This window comes from Trachymyrmex septentrionalis, unplaced genomic scaffold, assembly GCF_001594115.1.
Source record: "Trachymyrmex septentrionalis isolate Tsep2-gDNA-1 unplaced genomic scaffold, Tsep1.0 scaffold73, whole genome shotgun sequence".
NCBI lineage: Eukaryota > Metazoa > Arthropoda > Insecta > Hymenoptera > Formicidae > Trachymyrmex > Trachymyrmex septentrionalis.
Genome location: NW_017305916.1, coordinates 844,173 through 870,810, shown reverse-complemented (window position 1 = coordinate 870,810; position 26,638 = coordinate 844,173). Strand labels below are relative to the sequence as shown.

Sequence of the window (26,638 nt, the reverse complement as noted above, 5' to 3'; positions counted from 1 at the left end):
TAATAATAATAATAATAATAATAATAATAATAAATTCCATTAAAGTACGATCAGATAATTGATATGATAAAAATAATTACATTATCATTTCTTGTTTCTGCGATTAATACATAACAGTGTTCTATTAATTAATGAACTTAATCAAATTAATATCTATCCAAAATCAGTCTAGTTGATCTTAAGTTAATTAAAAAGATTTAGATTGTGTGGCCTTTAAAAAATGTTTTGCGCTTGTTAGATACTTCTTTTGAGTTAAAAGCGGTTACTGTGAATGTGTAATTATTCTCATAAGTCTGCAAATTTAGTTAGATGTCATTCTTCGCGTTTCCTTAACAAGTAAATTGCAACACAACTTGTTATTGCAAAAAGTGTGTGTCTTAAAAAAATAAGACATTTCAAGAGTGACAAAAATTTACACGGCTGTTTGTTGTCCGATTTTTGTTTTACAAGTACGATAACAAATACGATAATAAATTAGAAGTAGGGTATAAATCTGTCACAATATAGTAAATTCGCTATGTTATTTTCACAAAGAAGATTAGTTAATTCCTTTGAACCATTTGTAAACTGGTTAACTTATATTTTTTTTGCAATTATCAATTCAATCGTGAGATTAACTAATGCCTGACTAATAGGCTTTTCACGGTCATTAACCTGTCAGAGGACTGGAACATGTTCTTCCGCGTTCTATTTTGATACTTGCGCATACTGCCTGAAAAGAGGCGTCAAGGATACTTTTGTAACTTATTTTTCCATACGAGCACATGAAAGTCTCACCTTTTATGACGTGGAGTGTCTTCTCTCCCTCTCTCTCTTTCATTAGGAGATTATTTTTATCGCTCTATTGTATTATTGAAAAAATATGAAGTGAGAATAAAAAGATTCTTTATTGGATTTTTATTAATATAACAGCTATTATTATCTCAAATATAAAATATATTTTATAACAAACATTTGAAAGGATTTCATTAATCTGTCGTATTAGATTTGCATTTATTGTGCACTGTATATAATTTTGAATAAAAAGATTTGACTCATGATTTATTTTAAAATTTATTTACAGGCTTAATGTATTATAACTTTGAAGCATTCTGTATATGTTTTTCACAAAATTCTTTTAATCTATTCTTGTTATCTTGCGATGACCTCCGCGCGGAGATAGATCAATTCTGCATTTTTCGGATTTCAGATCGCGCACGTGGCTACCATCTCAAGTTGTTGCATCGTTCAACGTAATAATTGCAAACGAGTTTAACATTATAAACTGCGTGAACTGTGACAAGGACGCGCGACGTTTCATTCTTTTCGTTTCTGTACTCTTATAAAAACTTCTTATAAAAGAATGATCTTGAACAGTACTATATATAACAGTACAAAGTATGAAAAGAAATAGATTATTTTCTTATTTGAATAATCGCTTTGTTTTTTTTATATACAAAATATAAAAAGTTATTTTCTTAAGTAATGGAATCGCATTGAATGAAAGCAATAAAAAGAGATTTTATTACCATCTTTTTGCTAACATTGAGTTTAATTAATATCAGGTTCGCGGCTGACATAGTCTGTATTTATCGTTATATGTGTGCATATATCAAATAACAAAACAATCATATTGGTTTTTATGTTACTAAACACTTGAAGAAATTTACGCAACAAGTCAGCGATTGAAGCTAATATTACTATATGTATATGTCATATAATTCAAGTTAAAATCTATGCCGACATAAAACAATTTATAAAGATATTTTCTAAATTGAAAACATAATTTTACTGATATTTATCGATTTCTGTGTATATTACGATTAATTAAATATTGTAATTCGTTTGGTATTTAATTTATATTAATTATATCTTTGGTATTTGATCAAGCATATGTAGATTCGGTATCTTCAATGCATGTGTGGAAGTCTATCTGTTCAGCAGAATTGACTTCGAGTAACAAATCAAAAATTTTTAATAATATAAAAATCAGTAAATTAATACATATTAAATGTTTATATTGAATACTATTGGTTTATAATATAAAAATCAGTAAATTAATACATATTAAATGTTCATATTGAATACTATTGGTTTAATTTGATATAAATTAAATGGTATTAATAAAAACTTTGGTAGAGAGAGAATTTTTTATCGGAGATTTTAATGTAATCCTCCGAATTAATTCTGCAAATTTTATTTCGCTTATTAATTTAATTATTTTTTATATTAAATATCTATTCTTCAAATATTTTGTTAAAATATTTATTTTAAATTATTAATATAAAAATAATTATTATAGATATTGATTTTATTAGAATATAATATCTGAACTAAAGAAATTAATATACATATCAAAATATGAAGGTTAATTAATCTTCATAAAATCGGCGATGGATATTCGCGTGGATTTTTATCTCCATAAATAATAGGAAATTGTTTATGACGACTCACTATTATTCTCCCAGATAATTTATTAAAAAACTGATAATTGCATTGGCTAACGAGCTGTTTGCGCGAAACATCTGGAAGCGTGTCACTATCAAATCGAAATTAACGCGATGCCCAGTGAAGTGGTCGATAATGATAACGAGCTTTGAAAAACCTCGCAATGAAGAACTGATGGACCGGCAGTGATGATATTTTTATATCCGTCCGTGTGAGAGACGAATGTCAAAAGTACGATAGGCTTGCAATCCCACATGCCGTTTTTGATAATGCAATCTTTATATATAAACAAACGTTTTGCTTCTATTCCCGCGTAGGAGAAATATTGTTCTAACCAAGATATCAATTTCTGGATCTTTTTTTTCCATAAATTGAGGAAAATCTGAATTATATGTTATTAACTTGTGTGTATCTGTTTGCATATTTCATTAATTATTAACGATATTTATTGCTGTCCAAAAATTTTAATTGGGAGTTCTCATAATTCTAAGTTCTAATAATCCTGAGTAGATAAAAAAAAGTGTTAGAATTAATTTGCTTTTGGGAATCCCCATTGAATTTTAATTTATTAACATCGATTACATTAATATTAATTATAATATGTTAATATATTTATATTAATATATTTATAACATAGCCATGTTTATATTAATATACTATAAAATCTTAATGAGCTAAAAAAATTTTAATTTAAGGAAAAGATATAAATTTAGCTTTGCTCAGCTTCTCTGAGTTTGTAATACTTGTTGATCTTTTTTCTCATCAGACATTTTACATGCTAGAATAACATCATCTGACGAAGTCACAGGGCAGCTGCCATCCATAATAAACATTCGAAAGAAAGCTAAAATTCTTCCAATCGCGAGATCAAAAGTTATCGAAATTTTTTGTGTGTTTTTTTTTTATATAAAGCAGGTTTATTTAATAATGACTGATAATGTTAAAAACATAACAGCCAGACGGCGTCTTTTTGGAACATAATTTTTTTTCCTTTGTGAATTCATAAATAATGAAAATGCACATGTAAGTGATAATTGATGTGTAATAATTGAGAAATGTATTATTCTCATTACGTTTGTAACATAAAATTCATTGTACTAATTTAATGATTTATTATTCTTGTATCAGAAAAAGACTAAATGAACAAATGGCGACTGTATTTATATATTTGCGATAACCTGCGGTTTAACTTCACCGTTCTTTTGACGTCATTTGGATATTCTTCACAAACATTCAATACTCAGTTAAAATATGTATGTAGTATCTTTCCCGCAATTTATCTTGAAGTCTACTACAAAATGAATGAAGCCCAAACTTCATTACAGCAAGAAAGAAAGTTAAATTAATTTTAGAAATTTTTTTATAAATGACGTACGTCTCTACACAGTATGCGTAACAGATTTTTCAAATGTAAAAGAATGCAAGAATACATATATCCAAATCTCTGCCACTCAATGTACGCTTTGTGTGTCGCACAACTGTAAACATGATATAATCATTAATGTTTTATTTCCCTCGCTCGCGTCTCCAATCTGTATTAAGCAATGTATTATATATACAACAGCTGTCAGAAGCACATTTTGTTGTCACGTATAGCGACCTACAATCAGTACTAAAAATTATCAAATTACGTCAATTTCGTAAGAACTGTACACGTATAAAGTCGCAACGACACATTTCGTGTTCAGGCTTGTGTGAATTATTATCGCTTCCAGGTATTACGTTATGTCGCGCCGTCAATCGTTTCGTTATTCGAATCAATCGATGGATCTTTCCAATAATTTAGCACACGATAACACATCGTGTTGCATTTAACGATGTGTAGCGTTACCCAGCAATCTGCATTTCTACTCTACGAGACGTTATATTTTTCACGATTTCTCTCATTTTGATGAGTAATAGTATTCATTTAATACATCGTAATTTTTATTGCATTCTTGAAGATTTTTTTATTCGATTAATTGTTTTGTTATATCATATCATCCTTAATTTTCCTCTATTAATAAAAATTAGCGAAGAGTATTAGTTATAGTATTGTAATTATATTATATAAATGTAATTACATTTTTTTATGTAATTGTAAAAAGTCTCTTATCTAGATGAGGCATCGGAATAAAATGGAAAAATAATTAAATTCATCATGAAAGCATTAATATTTGTTTTACTCTTAAATAATCTTTATTTTTATATTTATTTTTAGTATTTTTTCTCAAACAAATATTCACTATTTTATATAATTCCAGGATGACTATTTAATTTCGACTTTTTTTTTAATTTTTAATCTATGTTTTAATATGAATATTATTTTTGATCTTATTAATTCATTGAACTGTCTCGTTTGTTTCAAGCATCAATTATTCTACTTAAATTTATAATTTCCGTCTACTTGACATCAGTATTCTGCTCATCATTTATGCACCGACTTTCGGGTTCATCGCGATACAGTCGATGCGGCACCCAATACGATTTTATTCCAAGGCCATTCATTTATAGTAGCTTCTTCAGTTCGGGTTCTATCATCGGAGGTTCTCTGTATGGATGTGCATCGCGTGGCATTTGCATTCTCTCGCACACGTATTGCATTATCATACGTGGTGCGAAGCTAAGCGACTCCTGTGATTACGGGCGACGAACAAAAGTAATTTAATATCGGCACATATTTCACGGTGGCCTCCTACGTTAATAATTATCCGACAATTGACTTGAATAAACGCAACACCCACTGCGGTTACGTGAGATCGTACTAACAGAGTACAACACGACACTTGGATGTGGTAGTGCCCTATAAATGTGCTTAGATTTAGTTAATCCGAGGAGGTCAGAAGTTAAAAGGACGTTAAGATTTCTTTATCAACACATTTTTATATTCGAATTTTATGAGAAAAACAGAAAATTCCGCGTAGCTTCGAAGCTATTTAGGATTTTGAGTCAGGCAATATAAAATTGAAATATTTGTTGAAGATAATTCTAGATTTATTAGAATAATAAATTTATTAATATAACTTATTATTAGTAGAATATCTATTAAAGTTGTATACGTTAATTATTCACATAAAATTATATGTATACATATATTAATTAAAAAAAAGTCAACTATGATCAAAGTTAGATGTTGAATTAATACTATTTTTCGCTACAATAGTTCTTCAAATTTATGATCAAGTTTAATTTGTCAGATTATTACTTTAGTTTAATTGTATTGCAAGCCTGAAAGAATCAATGCGAAGTTATACGTATCTGAAATAAATATACGTACTTAAAAAATAAAACACATATAAAATTATTATTCTAAATCATTTAACTTTGATCGTTATAGTTGTTTCTTCTTACTTGATTTATTCATGTGGCGATCCTGTTTTTAATTTATTATTATACATATATTAATTTTATGTATCTATAATAAAATACAATAACTGTCAATTATATTTGCTAAAAAGCGTATTACGTTTGTTTTAATATTATAACTAATCATTATTTCAATATCTTGCCTGACTCTGATCCAATATCTGTTTGACTTCTACGATACTGAAATTTTTTATTCAGCATATATTCAGAGTAGACATCATATGCATGTTGCAAGATACATAGTTTCTATGTTTAATAGGCATTAAGAGAATATTTTATTCCACATATGTTAAACACTGATGAGCGTGCCGTCCATATGTACTAATAGAGCATCATTTAGAACATTATTCACATCCATCTGTGTCACGGTTATCTTTTCATGGAATTGTCATTGGTAGAGACGACTTTACTTCTTACCTCCTCGATTAGAATTCGCGATATACGTATCAATGTTGAACTATACGCTTGAAAAATACGTTAAATAATGCATTGTTTACAGGTACTGTCTATGAGCGAGGAGTTTAGGCGAGCTCTTTACGCAAACAGTGCCATTTCTCTAGACAACGACGTTATCGTGCCCGATCTCATCGGCACGACGGAAATACTCAGCGATGAACACAGGGAACAGCTCTGTCATCATCTGCCCGCGAGAGCGGAAGGCTATCAATGGACTCTCGTCTTCAGCACTAGCCAGCATGGCTTCAGTCTCAATAGCATGTATCGAAAAATGGCTAAAGTCGAGAGCCCGATTTTGTTAGTCATTGAAGACACGGAGGGAAACGTAAGTTCCCTGTTCCTTAATTTAAATTGTAGAAATTATTGGTTTTAATTTGATTAGTTTTAATTTAATCTAAGAATACAACTTTTGAAAATGAATACAAACATATTTCTTGATATTGCATTATGATTGTACACAAATAATAAATCTAAGCACATATCTACATATCGTGACATATATCAGGAAAGCAGTTTTTTAATAAATATACAAGTATTAAAAGTGCATTTATTTAATAGAAAAATATGCGTTGTTGAACTGATTTCTCAAATGTATATATTATCAGAAAGATAAACTAATTATAAGTGGAAAACAATTCAATGTAGTAAAATGTCGAAGTCAATTGACCTAATTAATTTGAAGTAGAAAGTTCTGTGATTATCATAATTAGTCTGAACGAAAGATTAATATAGATTTTCACAAAGTTATCATGTTGGCTTACTTCGTGAATTTTCTATAACCGTTCAAATTGGCTTATTGCTCTCTTCCATTCGGATTGTTTATTCGAAGCGCGAAGTAAAAACGAAATATAAACGTAAAATAATCTTTTTCTCGATTTTACCATATGTACATATCGCAGCCTTCATGAATCACTTCTTTCTGTCACAGGTGTTTGGTGCACTGACCTCATGTTCGCTACACGTGAGCGATCACTTTTACGGTACTGGCGAATCTCTGCTCTTCAGGTTTACGCCAAGGTTCCAGTGTTTCAATTGGACCGGGGACAACCTGTATTTCATCAAGGGCAATAACGAGAGTTTAGCAATCGGTGCTGGAGAGTAAGTTATCTAAATTAATTTTTTTTTCAAAAGCACCACTGTTCCTTTGCTGTTGAAGAGAGTTTGACGGAATTGATCTTGTTTTCAGCGGCAAGTTTGGGCTCTGGCTAGACGGTGATCTGTATCAGGGCAGGACACAATCCTGCAGTACATACGGCAACGAGCCGTTGGCGCCACGCGAAGATTTTGTCGTTAAAACATTGGAATGTTGGGCGTTCATATAGGACACGGCCTTATATTCCCAGCCCGTCACTCCTTCGCCATCACCACAGCCTAATTTAACCTGAACTTGTGAACCTTACGAAGATATCGTCTCCAAGAGAGATCAGAGGAAAACTACCTATTCTAAGGACATTGTCGGAAAAGTTGAGTCGGATCAATGTTGTCACAACACCGATTAACTCTATCATTTGGGGAAATCTCGCCCAGTGATAGACATGATGATTCTCCGAGGAGAAAGAAATGAATCGTCAATGTCCGCACGAAGAGACAATGACAGGCATTGCCTGAAGATGGTGAAATTGACGAGAAGCAGCCTTGAAAGGGATGCGGACGGTAAAAAGAGACTGTCATGGCCCGAAGTTATGCGATTATAGCGTGTGCCTATTTGCATATCGCGTAACTACTGAATATCGTTAATTGCTCCTGACTCCCCTGTCTTTTTTAAGTTGGCGTATTTATTTTATTTTTTTATATTCTGTTGAATGAGATTGTCGCTCGTCAATTTGATTTGTGGTTATTGTAAGTTGACCTAGAGAGAGTCGAAGAATTATGATTACTTTATATAATAATCGTTAATTCGAACTAGTCGTGAGTTTACACATTTAACGTCGATATAAAGATAATTATGATGATGATGATGATGATGATGATGATGATGATGATGATGATGATGATGATGATGATAATGTAAATGCAGATGTATAATGATGGTGGTGTTAAAAGAATGAAAGTGTGAATGATATGGATGGTAAATGCGAGGCGAGATATATAACGTTTGAAAGAAAATACAATTTACAAATTCAATATGATGAAGATGCTAAATCTAACAGTTTGTTGATGTGTAGATAATGTAGATAGTAAATGTAAATATATATATATATATATACATACATACATATTATATATATACTATGATCGTGTTGCAATGATTGATTTTGACGGTATAAGTAGAGAGAACTCTTTACGGAACGCTGTGTAGCTTGTCATGTGCATAATGCAGGCAAATCAAGAAACGTACACGACATGCATATACATGTTATCACATGGATATACATGAGGATTAATACACAGATTACGGGAAGTGTGCTCTCGATCAACCGAATATAAATGATCCATGATCTGAGAAAAAAATGTAGTTTTAGAGAAAGAGATACCTCGAACTGATCTTATGATTAGGAGAGGAACGAGAAATCGAACGAGAAGTCAATGATATGCGGATTGACTTGAGTCAAGCGTATTCGCGATCTTGTCGTCAGTAAATTAGTAAATGTGCTTTCGAGTCACGAGTGACCACAACGAACACACATGCCTGTGCCTGCTTCGCTCTCTTTGTCTCCCTCCGCCAAGTGTACTCGCGATCTGCAGCGAGTATCTCGAGCGTGAAAATCCATCTTACTACCAGCGTACGAATTCCCTGATGTAAACGATCAATCAATCTAGATAACACATCAGATGAAGAATCATCGCGTTCTACTCGCGTTACGATGCTCTTTTAGACCTAGTCCAACTTTGTACGACTATATACACACAATCACATATTGTCCGAGCTTATAATCTCTATTGCACGAGCGTCGCCGGATTGAAAACAAATGTGTGCATCGCCCATTTCTATCCAGCGCGCTTCGTCGATTTGCAAAGAGAAAGTGAGAATAAAATCTTGTACACGCGCAAAGTGAGTGATTCTCAAGCGTGAAAAAAGAAAAGAGAAAATGCGCAAAAATGTTTTATCAGTTTCGATATTGTGCGAGACCGAATGGAATTTTTCTAATATATTAAGTTACAAACATCGTGGCTGAGTTGCAACCATTTGAGAAGGCCCACTTCGACGCGTGCCAGACCCACGAACGTAACAACTTTCAACGAATCACATATTTTATACCACATAGACCTAATGACGACACCGTCATATATTTCTCTCCTTTTCCCCGTAATTACTCTAGACACAATTTCTACTCCACGACCACGCGTTGTATTGTTTCTATATATGATTACAGATCCTCGTAATCTTAATAAAGGGGTTCCTCTGCCAGTTAATTACTGATCAGCAGGGCCGCATACGACGACCAAGAGTGCATATTATACTAACGACAACATAACATACGCGAGCACAATAAAACACACGCAGAAAACTTTTGATCTACCTTTACCTATTTACCTCTTTCTCACACGTGACACACGATCCTTCTCTGCCGATGTAACATCATCGGAGAACGACTGAACGTTCGAAAGACTGAACGGTCGATCCAAGATATCCTGGGAAAATGAGACTCAAGTGTTCGCGCACTGGTTACAAGACGCACTAAAAAAAAGGAAAGAAAAAGAGTAAGAAGCGCGTGATCAAAACTGTCGACTAGGCAGAGTATAGTGTGACACTTAATGAGAATTTGAAACTGACACAGTTCCAATGAGTTTAATTTTCCACGTGATGCGAAACGTAAAGACGTAATGTAGACATTGCAAGATAGACTTTATTAAACCTCATAAACTTATCACGAGTGAACATAGAGTCCGTTTTCGGATGCATGTAGTATGAAATCTTAGCAAGATCCTAGTTTGTCGGGATTGTTTCTCGATCCCACGATGTCGACGAAGCACAAACAAAGTATCAAGTCAACATGCAGCACTACTGGCTTTATTAGGGTAGTAATCTTGAATTTGTACATTCAATGCGACACATAGTAACACGTTGCGTACGATTAGCGTTGCTTAGAGCGTAAATTAGATTAGGCGTAATCATGTGATATTAAGTAAAAAAAAGAAAAAAAAAAAGAATTGCGTTCCTAGATGATTTATCGAATCGCTTCAACAGTACCACATGATTGCACATGCGACGTCGTCATGTACACTACATACACATATACACAAACCACATTTTGAGATAGAGGTCTTTTCGCTTTCTTGATCCGCGAAGCGTGCATGCGATAGCGGGAACATTGCTCGAGGAACAAACGGATTCGAAATCCACGGTCAGAAATAATAGCATCATGTACGAGAAAGAGCGAAGTACGTGCATCCGACAACAGGTGACGATAATGATAAGTCAAATAAAGAGAAAAGAAGTACTCATGACCCTCGCCTTAATGTGAAAAAAAATCAAGATGTCAATGTGCACTGTAACGAAAATAAAACACTTAAGTATGTCTGGGAAACGAGCTTTTTGTTGGTTCTTTATTTTTCTTTGTTTCGTCGTTTGCACTTCTTGTGTGTCTTTTGTTATCGTTTAATTATTCACATAAGAACATTATAACAATACAATTAAACGAAGAGGGTCATATTCGGTCAAGGCAGATCTAAGCGTCTAAGGATTAAACAAATTAAACTGAAAATGGTAAAATTCACACAAAAATATCATGTGTAGGTACTAAGACCTGCCTTGACCGAATATAGTCTTTGCTTAATTGCGTTGAACATTTCTCAGTAAATTTTCACTTACTATTCATTATAACAATGTATGTACGATCTTCCGGTTGGCCAACACCTCGAAGATGAGTTCGATAAATTTATATTATGTTTTAGCACCGTATCGTGAACTTTGCAAATCTGAGGTGATAAAGATATCTATAAGATTATTAGTTTACACGCCTAGGGAGGTATTACGAATAATGTTTGCTAATTAATAGTTACATCTCTATGCGTGATAGTATGCCAGTCTTTTTGCACACACAGACACACACCAGTATCATACATCGCCGTGTGTTAATGCGAATGGCGCTCCTCGCTATCATCTGAGTGAGATTTGCTTTTCTTCTTCCACAAAGCGTCTTCTGTATCGAATGTAGGAGTACACGGCAGATACAGATTATCTAGAATATTTCAAAGAAACACGCGGTACTGCCTCTGTAGAAGTAAATTAAAATGTATCCAGTGGCGGATTATTCATTAGACGTAATAAATGTTTCACAGTTTTACATAAATAATTGAAATCAATTATACAATTGATAGACTAATATTCGTGACATATATTTAAATATTAGATATTTAAATTGTTCCTGTAGTAAATAATATATATTTTTAAATAACATACGTTGATTTTATACATACAACATGTTGGATAATTTTTTAATTCATTTATTTAGAACAACGTTTTGAGAGCCTCGAAATGTTCCAATCCGCCACTGAACGTAAGAAATGGGACTAGAAAAAAAATATCCCTGCTGTAACGAACGATTTCCTGTTGTACATATGTATGGACATTTCGTCCTGCGCACATTTATAGGACACCTCCTGTGAAACTATTTCGAGAAATCGTTAAATTAACTATCATGATTATGCAATTTTCGGCACATTGTATTTTTCGATAACAGAAGATACAACTCTTACATTAACAGCGTGACGAACTTAAGAGCCTGAGAGAAATGCCACTATCCACTGTACACATCCAGTTTACGGATGTGTTTACAATGAACTGTTTATAATAAGCGTTATAAAATATCTTGGAACACACACAACCAATGTTGTTTCATTGCTCGGAAGTAAAAGGAAAAATTATTACATGTTCTAATACAGAACACTCGTGCTTCTCTATGTCCAAATCGCAGAACGTTAACGGTTGTGTTAATCTGAAAATTAAAGATATGCAGGGATATGTAGGGTGTTCCATTTCATTCGTGTCAATTTTTAACAATCAATTCTTATGAATGAAAAATCGATTTTTTTCTTGAAAATGATTAATGGGTGATTTTATTGTGAAAATATACATTAAAAAATTCTTTGGATCGCGTAACATATATAAACAGATGATAAAAATCTTATTTTTCAGTCTGGATATATATTTTAATTTATAAAATATCAATCATATAATTTTTCCCCTTATGGCGGAAACGTGAAAAGTAAAAATTTTTATTTTTCACGTTTTCACTCCAAGGGAAAAATTATATAATGCTGCCCTGGATATTTGGGATGCATTCCGTTATTCATTACGAGTACTGAAAATCTATAGTTACTATACTATAGATTTTCAATACTTCCAGTGAATAACGGAATACAGCCTTGATATCATAAAAAATGTAATCAATAAATCAAATTCATGATATTTTTATTATAAAAATATTATTGAATCTTTTTTACTTATACTTTCTTTTAAAAAATGAGATATTTCCATAAATAGATGTTTAAAAAGAGACAGAAGAAGATTGTGTGAATATTAATAAGTTGGAATTGCAAGAATGAGATGGAACACTCTACATATATTATGTTCTAAATCTATAATTGAGTACATGTAGTATCTGTGTATATAAAAATCCATAAATGAGAGTAGCGAGAGTTCATGCTAAAAATCGTACGCTCGGTACCGTTATAATACAGATGTACCTGCGCATACACACGTAGTCGATATTAGCGATCGTTAGCGAACTGAATGTAAAAAAAGAGAGAGATTCGAAGAGAAGAAGAGAGACAAAAACTCAAGCAAGCAGCACAACAAGGAGACACATACCTTCGGTATACACAATTGTCAATTAGATTCAGACTGACTGCAGGGATTTGAACACGCATAAACAGTTCGATGTTCTTCGATGTTTAGCTAGATAAAGTTGTCGTCGTCGTCGTCGTCGTCCTCGTTAATGAGCACGTTATTGAGAACACGAATCGACGCATTTAACTCGGGCCAGTGGCGATAAATGTGAAGCGATTAGCGGCTAACGGGACCCATTTGACATAATGAAAAAAAAATATTCTAATATATATACAGATATATATATTATCAGAAAGAGAGAGAGAGAGAGGGAGAGTAGAATATCAGAGTTCGTTTGAGGTAAGAAATGTTGATCTTAACTAAGGGAGTCATCGCACAAGCCACTTTGGTCTCGCTACGGAACCACAATTAACACTGTGTATGCTACGTTATTGATGTGCAATCTATTCTACATTTACGCAGCTACCTGTAAACGGAGATGTCCGTGTTCCTCGCCGTGAAATTCTGAATGTTTTCGACTGATGCTTTTGGGAAAAAAATTTTTAATTGTGTTTGCTTTGCGCTGTCGTGTAAGCAGCTATCGCCAAAAGTTAATTAAAGTTAACTGAAATCTAATTGATCCGCTGTCTCTTTCGCTCTTTCTCTCTTTTCCTCTGTCTTCGGAAAGAGGCAGAGCATTGGTTTGAATATCAGTTAACTTTGACTAATGTTTAGAGAAATGATCCCCTGTTGCATAAATGTTTGATCGGCTGTTAATGTAGACAGGTATCCGTAGAACTGTTCTTACATGATCAAGAAGTCATTTGGTTCAGTACGAAAATCTGGATAATTGATGTGACGTTTGTAGCGATTTCTGTGTTGAAGAAAAAATCAATTCTAGTAATAGCTAGCGCAACGAAATTCTGTTGTAACCGGAGATATAGGCAGAGCAGAGATTTTATTGAACTCAATGGCAAGATGTTCCAATATGCGAGCATTTCGATGTAAGGAAATTTGCAGTACAACAATATTAACTCAGAGACTTGACGCGGGGCGTTGTAACGAGATCTCACTGTATGTTATGAAAGAGCGACATGCTCTCGGCGATTAGCAGCTATACTAAAAATAAATCCAGTTTGCGAAAACAAAGGAAATCGGACGATATTGTAAATTTATGCGATATATCCGCTGGAAAACTATTGCGCCAATTGTACATATGTATTTCAATCTGATAGCATGTCTCCTACAGACAACAATAGTAATCCAAATAATTTACGTCGAGTTGTAAAAAGAAAGAGTCCAGGCATTCCTTTCATCTGTCAATTGTTCCAGCAGAACGTATTGAACAACACACGTTCAAGACATTATCCATTACAAATGCTGGCGAAACTAAGAAAGCGGATGTATCTGGCAAAAGCAGTCTAGACTTCTTTGGTATGTTTTATTTAAATGAATTAAGCGCAGAAACAATAGCGATCTTTTTCTTTGTATCCTTATGGCGCCGAGAAAATTCGCATAGAACCAGATTCAGGATAGATATTTATGATATAAAAAGAGACAAAAAAAAAAGAAAAATGAAAAATATTTAACAAGTCTGATTATGTCAACCCTTTTATTTCCCATTTCCAACATCTCACAAGTCGTCCTTGCTTATCTTTAAGATTATAGAAATACTTGCTCTCTTACAGATAATTAATTCTATTCTTAATGCTAATTGAATATATTTTAATGTGGTAAAATTTTACATAATTAAAAGTATCTCAATATATATAAAAACAGACGCTAAATGATATATACCAAATAAATATTCAGTATTAACAAATGGTAAATATTATTTCACATTATTTATATACATCTTATTATTTATACAAAATTAATTTCATAAATCATTAAACAATCTTATGTAAGTAAACAGATAAAAAATTAATATCTTATCATTAATAGATATTACATTCTTATTTATTTTATTTGTAAATATCTTATGTAATTTAGATGTGATAACAATTCATAATAGGATTAATATATTCAATATCCACTATACGAAAGAAACAATAATAATAGCAATAAAAAGTATAAGTATCACTATCCAATAACCACATGTACGATCTTTGGAATTAATATTACGAACCTGTTGAGTCTTGTTAATCAAAGATTCATCAGTCCTATCCATATGATCAGCCAGATCATCAATTATTTCTACATTACAATATAATACAATTTTAAAAAGTTATTTTTATGTTATATCATTTAAATATAATCTTTTTTATACTACTCACCATTTTGGTGATCCACTTCATTACTAATTGTTTGTCCAATTTCTTTTTGGCGAGCTATTACTTTACATAACTCCTCTAAGCCTTTATCTTGTTCTACAAAAAATTAGAATAATGCACAGTATATTTATTAATATTTCTACAAGAAATTAAAATACATACAATATATTTATTAATTTCTTCTCTAAGAATTATTATGTACCTATCAATACTCGTTCTTGGTGACTCATAAGATCATTAACAGATACTTGAACATTTAATGGCTTATCATCATCATCGTCAGCAGCCCAAGAAGTTGTGCCTCCATCAGCGAAAGCTGATGAGCCTGCCCTTAATAAACTAGTGCGCGATGACATATAATCATTTGTACGTGGCTCATATAATTTGTGTAATTGAATGTCTTTGCTTTGCAACTGTTCCACTTGCCTCGTCCGACGTTCAGCTTCCTCAAACGTTCTGTCACACAGATGGTATATTAAACAACTCATCATTTTAGAATTATTATTTTGAAGTCTAAACTAATGCTACAAAATATATAAACAAATATATAAACAGAAGAATACATTGTTTTTAATTTAGAAGCTTCTTCCACTTTGCATTTTAATTGCTGAACTTCCCGTGTGTACTGCTTCATACGCAATCTTATATTGGCTGACAAACTGGCGTAGACTTTTGATGTCTTTGGTTCTCCATCACGCATAGTGAGCTGTTCCATAATTTCACGGAACAGTTTCTCACATGCGTCATATTCCGTAAGCCTAATCATACATAGTCAGGTCTCAATCAATTTCTTTGTAAGTATATTATATAATTAAATTACAGTAATTAATAACTATTAATTCAAATAAAAGAGGTAATTTTATTGCTTGAAATCTCGTACGTATAATAGATTGGATATGTAAACAAATGTTATAAAATATAATTTATAATTTACCAAGGATCAATTCCTTCGATGTTGACAAGCGCCATTTTTGTGTTTGCTAATGCAAATATATCTATATTATTATTCCAAAGAATATAATCGTATCACAAATGTGTACTTCAACATCATCCGTTATGGAAATCATTAATTCCTTAGTAATTCAAACATTTATGGTCACATCCTTTTTGGATAATCACAATCAACTGAAGTAGTGATGACAATTTTTACATCATATGACGATAATACAACAGTTTTATAAATAAAATAAAACAAAGCAATGCAAACTGCGCGATTGCTTTAATGTACAGATAACCTGAAAATTATAAATTGTCAAATAGCTTTTATTCGACTAACCGATCGACGTCATGTTGAGGTAAATATCGATATTATTATCGATTGTTGTCGATAGTTTGGCTTGGGCCAGCTATCGATGTTTCTGCCTCGATGATTTCCCAGCAAACGAGAATGGATTTAAATGGATTGAAATTTTTTTCTATCCGCGCGAAAATGCGTATTTTAAATAGCGAATACTTTTTTTTGGATTTAATTGGATGCAATTGGATGGAAATACTGCATTTCCTATTCAAAATTTTGAATTGAACAATATTCACAATTGTGTGTTTGTGCACAGAAAAAGTTAATATTATTTTTAGATTGAAAGGCATAGAGATATGCTCCATGCAATTCCTATAAATGAATAAAAATGCATTCAGGATTAAAAAACATTCATTTTGATATTCGTGAATCAATATTTCTAAAAATCTGAATCCATTTCAATTCATTTCAATCCATTCTCATTTGCTGGGTTGCGAGTTTTTTCATTATAAATCAATAAAAAAAGTCGATTCAAAGTTTGAGTTTCAAGTTTTAGTGAAAATTGTCTAAAATATTATTCGAAAATACTGTATATAGCCATTTCATTGGCTAAATACTGAGAATATATGAAATTAGATGAATTAAATGCAAAAACATTTCTATTTTTTTTATATTGATTGGTCAATTAAGTTTCAATATCAATTTTTATATGTTCAAAACTGACACGTATAGAGAACAAAATAATATTCAATTTTTTAAATTTAGAAATGTGATAGATCGATTTATCTACCATATGTAGTAGACGTTATTAATATTTTTCAATTTTAAATTGGAGGTATTTATATCATAGAATTCATATCACTCTAAAATTTGTATATTAAGATATTATTGATAAAAACACAAAATTTAATAAAATTTTATTTACAGCATGTTTTATATATATATATATTTTATATCTTTAATTGATTTTTTAAAACATTTTTAATTGACAAACATTTTTGCCTCAGATTCGTGTAATCGCAGAATTTCTGTTTCTTTAATTGTTGGTGAATGTAAGATTTGCACTCTTCTAGGTGTTCTATTCCCCAAATGATGATATGGGACGGTCACTCTCTTATTGTTTATAAAATAGTAGTTCAGTTGTTTCATAAGGCGTTCGATAAACGTGCAGTTTCTTTTACAGTACCCATTTTTCAGATGTATACCCCGTAATTCTGTAGCTTCTGACTCATGAACCTGAATATTTGATATCTGCAAAGAGAGCACTGTGAATGCCAGAATCAAAAGAAACTAACAAATTAACAAGTAACAAAAAATTAAGCCTTAATATACACAATTTGGGTCATTTATGTGCCCTGCGCGTTTCTTTTTTATTTTTTAAAATATTAGATTTAGAAATACTGAATTTGATTAAATAATAAGGATCTTTTTTTCTTAAATAACAACTTGTAAATATTTTCTAAAGATATTAATATATATATATCAAAAATTACTTAATAATCGTTATATAATATATATTTATAAAGGTAATAAAAATGAACCTGGAGCACAAACAACCCATCCTGTGTAGTGAAAGACCGGAAAATTGTATGCATTCAGGGTTAAACATTAATTAGCCAATAAGTCGGAAGAAATCGAAAAAAAAGAAAATAATAACACACAGAAAAGCTTAAAAGAATATATCCATTCACTTGAGTTCACATTTTCATTCCCGGATAACTGCAACTCATTCCCGGATCTCTCGCTAGTTGCACGTTGCGTTTTATCTCTAGCTGTAGTCTTCGATGTTCCGCTTTTTAATCTCTTTTTAATTGCTTCTCGTGGATCCCTAACCACTTGATTTGCGATACGGTTCTTTATCGACGTTGTCGAATCCGCTACAGATGTTGAGACTGAAGAGTTTCTCACGTGTGGGCTGGCGACGTTGTTGCTGCTGCTTCTCAATAGATTTTTAAAAACATTTGTTTCTCTCGTTCTGCTCTGAGATTCTCCTGTATTTTTCAGATTTATCGTCGAATGTCGATTGCCGCTCGACGATTTGCTGTTGAGGTTCAATCGCGCGGCTGACTTTTGCACACTTTTTTCGTTTTTCGGAGTCGATGTAAAGTTCGAAATTACAGGAAACGTGAAGAGGGATGGGAAACGATTCGACGCGGATGAATCGTGAGATACATTTTGCAAGTGTCTGGACGAGTTATCCGTAACACGGGGTACTAAATGCCGAAATTCTGTCTGCAGCTTCTCGATCTCGTCGAGGCGCACCAGGATATCATCGATGTTATCTTCGGCCATCTCAGAATTTTTATAACGCAACGATTACATCTTGAGTTTATTATTTTCTTCGTTACATTTTAATTTTTCTGAAAATTAGTTATCTCAAAATTGAGAACGCACGATCTTCAACGTGAAGATCGTTCATATTTTGATATTTAATGTCGATGCGACGTTATTATATAAATGGCGCATCGTTGACATTGTTAATTAATAATTATGCTTTCAGTGGTTAGGAGAGAAATAAATTCTGACAGATAATAAAATTACTTAATTGACGTTAAGAATAATTTTTGTAAAATAACATATGAATTTTTATTATTATGCATATAAAATATTATTTATTACTGTACTAATAACTAAAGTATTAAATATTATCAGAGTTTATTTCCTTTTCTATAATTAGCAATTTAAAAGTAGCTGATGGATACACATATTGCGGACACAAATAACGAACTAACTTCTAACTCGCATCACTATTCATCTGAGAATGCAGAAATTAATATTGATAACATCATCGCTACTGTAACCCAACTAAATATCAGAATCTTTCGATTACAAGAAGAAATCGTCGCATTTAAAAATGGAAACATAATTTATTCTGTGAATAATTTAACAAGGTATATTAATAAGAAATTAAGATATTTTTACAATTTTTTTGTAAATAGACATAAATGCATTACTTAGAATATATTGTAAATATTGAATGTATACGAAAAGAAGGGTTTTACTGAAATATTTAAAAATTTACCTACATCTGAAAATATACTTTCGTTAAATCATCAAAATAATTACGTAGAACGCTTAAATATTGATAACAATATAATGCTGCAAAAAGCATTAACATTTAATAATCAGTTTATATGCCTTATCTAATTAATAATTTAAACAGCATTAATTATTTTCAGATCTGCATTTATTTGCTGCTATTATAGTTACCTTCTTTAGATAATTTAGCAAAACCATTCTTTCCATGAATAAATATGGAAATAGACTTTTCTTTAATGCAATCAAATTCGTCAAAAAATTAATCCTTAAATTATTCTTCGCTGGTTTTGCTGTTAAAATGTGATCTACCTTCTACGCTGTAAAATTTATATTCAAATTAATATGAGCAAATTGACTTGCGACTTATATATTTTTGTTACCGATTAATACTTCACGCATGAAAACATTTTGATGTTCCAGTTTAACACCAGCAGGATTTAATCATTCGACGAAAAAGGGAGAAAATCGAATGGTTGCACGCTACGAGCCGCGAAGAAATTTTAAGAGGGACGATTCGCCAGGCGGCACTGATTTATCCGCTCGTTTATCATTCGCGAAACGTGCACGGGAAGTAAAAGCGGCGAACGAGGCGGTCGTATTTAAAGAGGATTACCCGCGTGACGATAAATCAATCGAAGATGATGAACGGCCAAATAGATCGCGCGTGTCTGAACCGTCGGGAACGTATCGAAAGTCCATTTCGGACGCCGAAAAATCCGGGAAAGAAACCGATGAGAGACCGGGATATGCAAGAGACACTGGGGACGCGAGAACTTCACGTGTTGCAAATGAGAAGCTGAGGAAGCTTAATGAGAATCGAAACGAGGAAATCGTTAACGAGACGGACTGTAGTTCTGCCAGTGTTTTTGCACCCAAAATTAAGAGAAAAAGAATTTCTAGAGGCGTACAATGCGATTCGATCGGACATCGTAGTCATGTAGGTCGATCTTTTCTCAATCGCTTTAAATTGAAATTGAAAAGACACAGTCTGAAACGAAAAGCAAAGAGGAAAAAAGCTTCAGCGAATAAGTTTGATGTTGAACCACGAATTGAAGTGAATATATTGCCAGGTGCGACAATAATAAGCGACGAATCTCATAACGAGATGAAAGAAAAAGTAAATAATACAAGTACAAAGAAAGACGAGTTTGAGAAGATGAATGAGAAGAAAATAGAAAGAATCACTTATGGAAACGATAATGGATCATTCGTACAAACGCAAAATATACATGACAACGAAAAACCGAAAGATGATTTGAAGTATCGCAAAGTGAAAATAAATCTTCTTGACAAGTTACGGCTGGGAAGAGCTTTAATGCATAAACATGATTCGGAAGCGCAACAAAACGAATTAGGACATGAATCTCGAAATCATAAAGAAAAAATTGTTAAACTTAATTGCGAAAATAAAAAAGCGAACTGCGCCCGTAAACGCGAAGACAACTCACAAGGTGTAAAAATCGATTGCGAAATGGATTCGGGTAATAGATGGAAAACCATTAAAACTGCTAATAAAGAAAGTGATATAAATAAAATCAAAGAAAGATTGGATTCGTGTATTGCCGAATTAAACGGAATAATTGGCGATGTTCGTGCGATATTTGACAATAAGAAAGAAGCAGTAAAGAATTTCTAAAGGTATTAACTCGTCAAGTTATTTGTATCGTTTTTGCAGTAATAAATTAAAATGTGTATAAGGATTAATTTCATTAATAAACTTTATTAATTCTACCTACATTTTAATTCATCAATTATAAAGAAATATTGTAACTCCAGTTAATTGTAGAAATACTGCAACTCTATCGATTGAGCTAATTGTTGAACTAAATTAAAGTGGCTAAAGCCTTAATTAATGCGTTGTCTACAACATATGGAGTAAGAAAAGTAAGAAATTGACCAATCCCGATTATTCTTCTCATAATCGACTGTGATTGGCCAATTTCTTACTCTTACTTCTTACTCCTTGTGTTGTAGACACATGCCTGTATTTAAAATAGCAGACGACGTACTATACATATATATCACAAACGTGGCGAGTGAATGGAGTGAATTTTTAACGCGGCATTCTTTCTGCGAATATGCGCGTCGTTTTTCGCGAAACTTACGGGAACGAGAAAGAGATAGTTTATTTGAAACCAAACGGTAAGGTATTTGTGATGTACTTGATGATAATCGATTAAATCATTTTCTACATATCATAGCAGCTACATCTTAACTCCGCGTTGATTTGTTGACAGTTGACACCCGTTGGCCAGATGATTTTAGCACAAGTGAAAGAAAATTCGGTCTCACCGAATCACAAACCGTTCATTCTCGGATTACGTCTGTCTTCAAACAGATATTTTTGCCGCAAGGATATCCGAACAGTGTGCATCCTGACTACACGGCGTATCAGATATGGGACACGGTGCAGGTTAGCTTAAATCTGCAAGTAAACATATTTGATATATGTTTGGTTGATACTCTATAATTATGTTATTGTAATACAGTATTATTATAATACATTATAATAAGATTTTTTTTTGTTCTATTCTGCATTGACAAAGTGATTCATGAAGAAAAAAATATCATTTTACAGGCTTTTGCCAGTACTATAACAGGTACGCTGACAACTCATTCTATAATGAAAGGGATAGGAGTCGGAGAGTCAAATGCTACACCTTTGGCAGCGGCAATAACGTGGATCTTGAAAAGTGGCACTGGGATGATTGGGAGTATAATGTTTGCATGGTGGAATGGGTAAAGAATAGACAATAGATATTCTCTAAAAATATTTGTTACGCAATGCTTAACAAATATGTGCTTTTGTTAAGTAATGCTAAACAAGGTATTTTGCTTCTTTCTATTATAGGACTGAATTAGATGGACAATGTAAAAAATGGAGACTATTTGCTGATATTTTGGATGATATAGCCAAAGGAATAGAATTACTTGTACCATATTTCTCTTCATATTCTGTTATAATTTTGTGTATTTCGACCACTATGAAGTCCATTGTCGGTGTTGCTGGTGGAGCTACGAGAACAGCATTAATTCATCATCAGGTATAATTATTCATGTAATATTGGCTTTGTGCTAAGATTACTTTCTTATCATAGGCGGTACAAAATAATGTGGCAGATGTCTCTGCAAAAGATGGGAGTCAAGAGACTTGTGTAAATCTAATCGCATCATTCTTTGGAATCTTTATATTATCTTTATTCCACGATGGACAGTATGTATCTAGTATACTTATCGTATCTGATTGGTATTACGAATTCTTTTAATAATGATGAAGTGATATATATATATAGATATGTACTAGAACTGTATCTCTTCCTGGTAGCAGTCCATCTCTATGCAAATTATTCGGCAGTTAAAGCGTTATGTTTAGATACACTCAATGAAGATCGTCTGGCTATAATTGTTAAAAAATACATGATGAACGAGCAGATTCCCGAGCCATGGAAAGTAAATAAGAAAGAATCAGTATTTCTACTTAAAAATCCTAGTAAGATATTAAAATTATTTGATCATTTGTTTTCATTGTATATATAAGAAAAAATTTTTAACAGTTTATATGGATATTATTTTTAGCCAGAGGCATACATGGTTTTGATATAAAAATAGGTGTATCATTTGCAAATATTTTGAAAAGAAATATAATTTCACTCACAGAAATGGAATTTTTATTAAAATTCTTTGAAAACAGGAAGTATATAATAATAATAGATATTGAAAAAAGGAATATATTTGTAATTCTCAAAAAAGATATACAATCTGTCGAAATATTAGAAGCATACTTTTATGCTTCTATGTGTGCTTTCTACCTTTGTATAGCAAGAAAAATACCAATAGTAAGAAATTAAAGCTTTTTTTATATTTTTTGTTACTTATGCATATTTTATTGTAATTATACTGTGATATCACACAGGATATGCTGTTGAAGTCTGAAACATCCGAAATATCATATCCATTGCTGAATACATATGTCCTGCAAAGGATACATACGGTTTCACATTGGGACATGTCAATAACTTTACAAAGTGTCAGTGCTACAGATGTAACTGTCTCTAATGAATATAAAGCATTCCTTAACAATCTAGAAATACAAGGTATATAATAATTTCATTAAATAAATAATGATTTAACATTAAGTACAAATATAAGTATCTACTAATAATTCTAGGATGGAAAACGGGAACAAATTTATTAGCAATTGGAGCATGGAGATTTTCCATGGATAATAATGGATAATTAGACTATTATTTAAATCATATTAAAAATTAATTGTTGAGAGAGAGAGAGAGAGAGAGAGAGAGAGAGAGAGAAGAAAGAAAAACAATTATTCTTATAATTGCTCATTATTCTTTAATATTAAAATAATTTTTCTACTCAGTAATTAAAAAATAAAAATAATATATGAGAATAAAGCCACTTTGAAAAATAGATAAGGAAATAATTTTATTTCCAACAATTTATAAAAATATAACACGCCTGTCGTACTGTACAAAATATTATGGTCTTGGGCTATGATTCCTCCTCCGTTCTAGGTCCAGTCTGTGATAAATGTTTTACTATATCTACCCAGTTCCATCCTCGCTGTCTTTCACCTTTGCCATCTGCTTTGTTCCACTGTCTACGCTTCTGGGCTTTACTTAATTGTTCCTTCTTCGGTTTCTTTATCGTTTCCTCGACCTTAGGAGTATTAAGATATCACTTTGCTTGCAACAATTTTTAGTAATAATAATCATATAATAGAATAGAGATATACCTGTTGGTTTTCTTCTGTAATTTTCAGCTTACTAGTATGTGAATTTATATCGACAATTGAGTCGGGTTGCGTGCACACTAAGTCTGCATAATGTTCTTGGACAGATTGAAATAACGTATATGTCATAGCGCTACCTAACCACTGCTCAGCCTCTGCCTCTACGTGATTCATCACCTTGTCCTTGACCTCTTGCAAACTATATTCCAATTATTCGTCTTTGATCAAAGTAATCAAATGAACAAAAATAGTTAAATGCTTAGCTGCACTTACATATGTTTATTGTAAAATGTATTCATATTGATAGTTGGTTTCTCTGTAGGATATGTTGCACCCCATGAAATTTCCAACAGAAATGACTTCATATCGTTATCTTCTCCGTACTACAAAAAAAATCACTGACTAATATATATAATTTATTTCAATTCCAAATTTGCCTGACATACAAATAAGAAACACTTTTATGAAGTATAGCAAACTACTTTTTTATTCCATTTTATGATTAAAATTAAGAGAGTGTTAATTTTTTCTTCTTTTATAATTATGAAATGGAACAAACATTATATATTTAAATGATACTTTGAAGAGATACAAAGAAAAAAACTTTGAATAATACTTAAGCTATGAAGTATACTTTTGTATCAAAATAGAGTTATTTAATACAAATATTCTTTGTATTGTACGTTACAATTTACGCTGAATTATTTCACATAAAAGTGCTCAATTCTGAGCAAAGTTACAAAATAAAAATATTCTTGCACCTTGTATTGAAATATTGTGGGTGTCAGCTGTTTAAAAGCCGCGTCGCCGTCGTATATCGAGAGTAATACTTCTCTTTCCTCCTCCTGAAGCTCAGCATCGCTCATCTCCCTTTCCTGGACTAGATTCCGAACGATCGCACCACGTTCAAGTGCCACTGTGTGAATTTTTAGGTTAGAAAATTATTACATCCTTCACAACTATACGTAATAAGTACTAATTACGTCCAACTGTCTATGTTTGAAGATCTGAATAAACAATGAAACCAATGAAAATTTGACCAGATTATACATACATATATATTAAAAAGAGATAAAGATGCCACCTCTCTTTGTCATTTCACAACACTAGCGCCAGCCAATATTGGGAGATCGTAGGATGAATGAATTACATCCCATAGAACAGAGCATGCGTAAATTACATAATCGACCACGTGACTGATCTCGATATAAATTATATGTGTATATTTTTTGTTATCATATTTTCTTATATTGCTAATATTTAAAATATATTAAATATTATATATTGAACATATATATAATATTATAATTATTATACTATATTTATCTATGGATATATAAAATTTTTTTTAAATAATAAATTTTGTATTATATGGTAGATTTATATAAACAGTAGTTTTGTTTTCTTACACGCGCGGTAGCTACTGATAAAGTAAAAGATTCTCTAAAAGATTTTAGAGTAATTCCTCATTCAAATTCAAGACAAAAATTTTATGTGACCATATGTTCGAAACGGACTTAGGATGTGAAATTTCTTTCCTAAAATAAAGGAAAAATTTCATTTTTTTTTTCTTTAAAATTTTTTAGAGTTGCTTACAGCCACATTAATATGTATATATATTATATTATATATTCAAATATATTCATTAGTTTTGAAGTGTTATTTCACCCTTCAAATGTCAAAAATTGGATCAATATAAAAACAAGTCTTTTGAATTTTTAACAACTTGAATTTGTTTAACACATTTATCAAGGAATTGAATCGGTCTCGGACAGTTTCCTTACATTAAAATATTATACTCATTGATACATAATTTTATTTCAGAAGTTTAAAGTATGAGAGATATTTATTCCAGGGAGAGTTGTCGTAATTAAAAGGCATTCCATCCATATTTCTAAATAATTAGCAGAAAAGATATCATGAGTGTTTTTGTAAAATTATTTAAAAATTACTCTAATAAAATAATTGAAGCTCGCATCCAGTTCTTTTAGATATTCACTTGCCTTTTTTAAAAATAAGTGTATATGTAATAAAATATATGACTGACTGTGCACTGATTCTATTTATAACATATCGCGACTTATATAATATTATGTTTGACGAGAAATAATGTTCACTTGTACTACCATAACATTGCTCAAGAAATAAGAAAAAAAAGAAATTTTACGTGGAGAAAAAGTGTTTAGAAAATTGCGGGAAGTTACCTTAAAATTTTGTTATAATATTTGTTTATCTCGTCATTTTCGGAGAAAAAAGAGAATCATACTTCATCAATTTTTTGTATTCGTCTGCACCTTTTCCCAGGGGTAACGCTTGAAGAAGCGAATCGATTCCCAACTTAATATAATTGCGTACGAAAAGTACGAATACACGTCCCGTGCAAAAGGACAATTTGCGAC

General features: G+C 31.9%; 6 protein-coding genes across 23 annotated transcripts in view; 3 read left to right on the top strand and 3 right to left on the bottom strand.

Moving 5' to 3' along the window:
* Window positions 1-10,701, top strand: part of LOC108753883 (TLD domain-containing protein 2) — a 150,749-nt gene extending 140,048 nt beyond the window's left edge. For 13 of the 16 annotated variants that reach the window (XM_018495834.1, XM_018495831.1, XM_018495825.1 and 10 more), the window contains 3 exons: window positions 6,272-6,553; window positions 7,157-7,326; window positions 7,415-7,550. In XM_018495834.1, the coding sequence (XP_018351336.1) occupies window positions 6,272-6,553; window positions 7,157-7,326; window positions 7,415-7,550 (588 nt within the window). The other 3 variants (XM_018495837.1, XM_018495840.1, XM_018495823.1) reach the window with 3 other exon arrangements.
* A 4,274-nt stretch (window positions 10,702-14,975) lies between these two features.
* Window positions 14,976-16,503, bottom strand: LOC108753877 (syntaxin-8). The gene is made up of 5 exons (XM_018495815.1): window positions 16,148-16,503; window positions 15,777-15,971; window positions 15,416-15,669; window positions 15,217-15,309; window positions 14,976-15,136 (listed from the first exon to the last, which is right to left on the bottom strand). Exons 1-5 carry the CDS (start codon window positions 16,180-16,182, stop codon window positions 14,976-14,978), a joined length of 738 nt encoding a protein of 245 aa, XP_018351317.1. The 5' UTR covers window positions 16,183-16,503.
* Window positions 16,504-17,402: 899 nt separating this feature from the next.
* Window positions 17,403-18,877, bottom strand: LOC108753875. Of its 2 annotated transcripts, none has more exons than XM_018495813.1 (2): window positions 18,152-18,877; window positions 17,403-17,701 (listed from the first exon to the last, which is right to left on the bottom strand). In XM_018495813.1, exons 1-2 carry the CDS (start codon window positions 18,740-18,742, stop codon window positions 17,432-17,434), a joined length of 861 nt encoding a protein of 286 aa, XP_018351315.1. In that variant the 5' UTR covers window positions 18,743-18,877; the 3' UTR covers window positions 17,403-17,431. The 2 variants fall into 2 exon arrangements, with proteins under 2 accessions (XP_018351315.1, XP_018351316.1); XM_018495814.1 differs by having other exon boundaries at window positions 17,588-17,701; window positions 18,142-18,877.
* A 259-nt stretch (window positions 18,878-19,136) lies between these two features.
* Window positions 19,137-21,125, top strand: LOC108753848. Its single transcript, XM_018495783.1, has 2 exons — window positions 19,137-19,341; window positions 19,910-21,125. The coding sequence occupies exons 1-2, from the start codon at window positions 19,145-19,147 to the stop codon at window positions 21,123-21,125; spliced, it is 1,413 nt and encodes a 470-aa protein (XP_018351285.1). The 5' UTR covers window positions 19,137-19,144.
* A 181-nt stretch (window positions 21,126-21,306) lies between these two features.
* Window positions 21,307-23,792, top strand: LOC108753869 (RUS1 family protein C16orf58 homolog). Its single transcript, XM_018495805.1, has 10 exons — window positions 21,307-21,373; window positions 21,464-21,631; window positions 21,727-21,902; window positions 22,068-22,228; window positions 22,341-22,533; window positions 22,588-22,703; window positions 22,783-22,979; window positions 23,066-23,325; window positions 23,403-23,583; window positions 23,658-23,792. Exons 2-10 carry the CDS (start codon window positions 21,568-21,570, stop codon window positions 23,723-23,725), a joined length of 1,416 nt encoding a protein of 471 aa, XP_018351307.1. The 5' UTR covers window positions 21,307-21,373; window positions 21,464-21,567; the 3' UTR covers window positions 23,726-23,792.
* Window positions 23,793-23,891: 99 nt separating this feature from the next.
* LOC108753871 (RWD domain-containing protein 4) lies at window positions 23,892-25,407 on the bottom strand. Of its 2 annotated transcripts, none has more exons than XM_018495808.1 (5): window positions 25,294-25,407; window positions 25,001-25,155; window positions 24,513-24,622; window positions 24,243-24,438; window positions 23,892-24,166 (listed from the first exon to the last, which is right to left on the bottom strand). In XM_018495808.1, exons 2-5 carry the CDS (start codon window positions 25,103-25,105, stop codon window positions 23,999-24,001), a joined length of 579 nt encoding a protein of 192 aa, XP_018351310.1. In that variant the 5' UTR covers window positions 25,106-25,155; window positions 25,294-25,407; the 3' UTR covers window positions 23,892-23,998. The 2 variants fall into 2 exon arrangements, with proteins under 2 accessions (XP_018351310.1, XP_018351311.1); XM_018495809.1 differs by lacking the exon at window positions 25,294-25,407 and adding an exon at window positions 25,223-25,265.
* Between the last annotated feature and the right edge of the window lie 1,231 nt (window positions 25,408-26,638).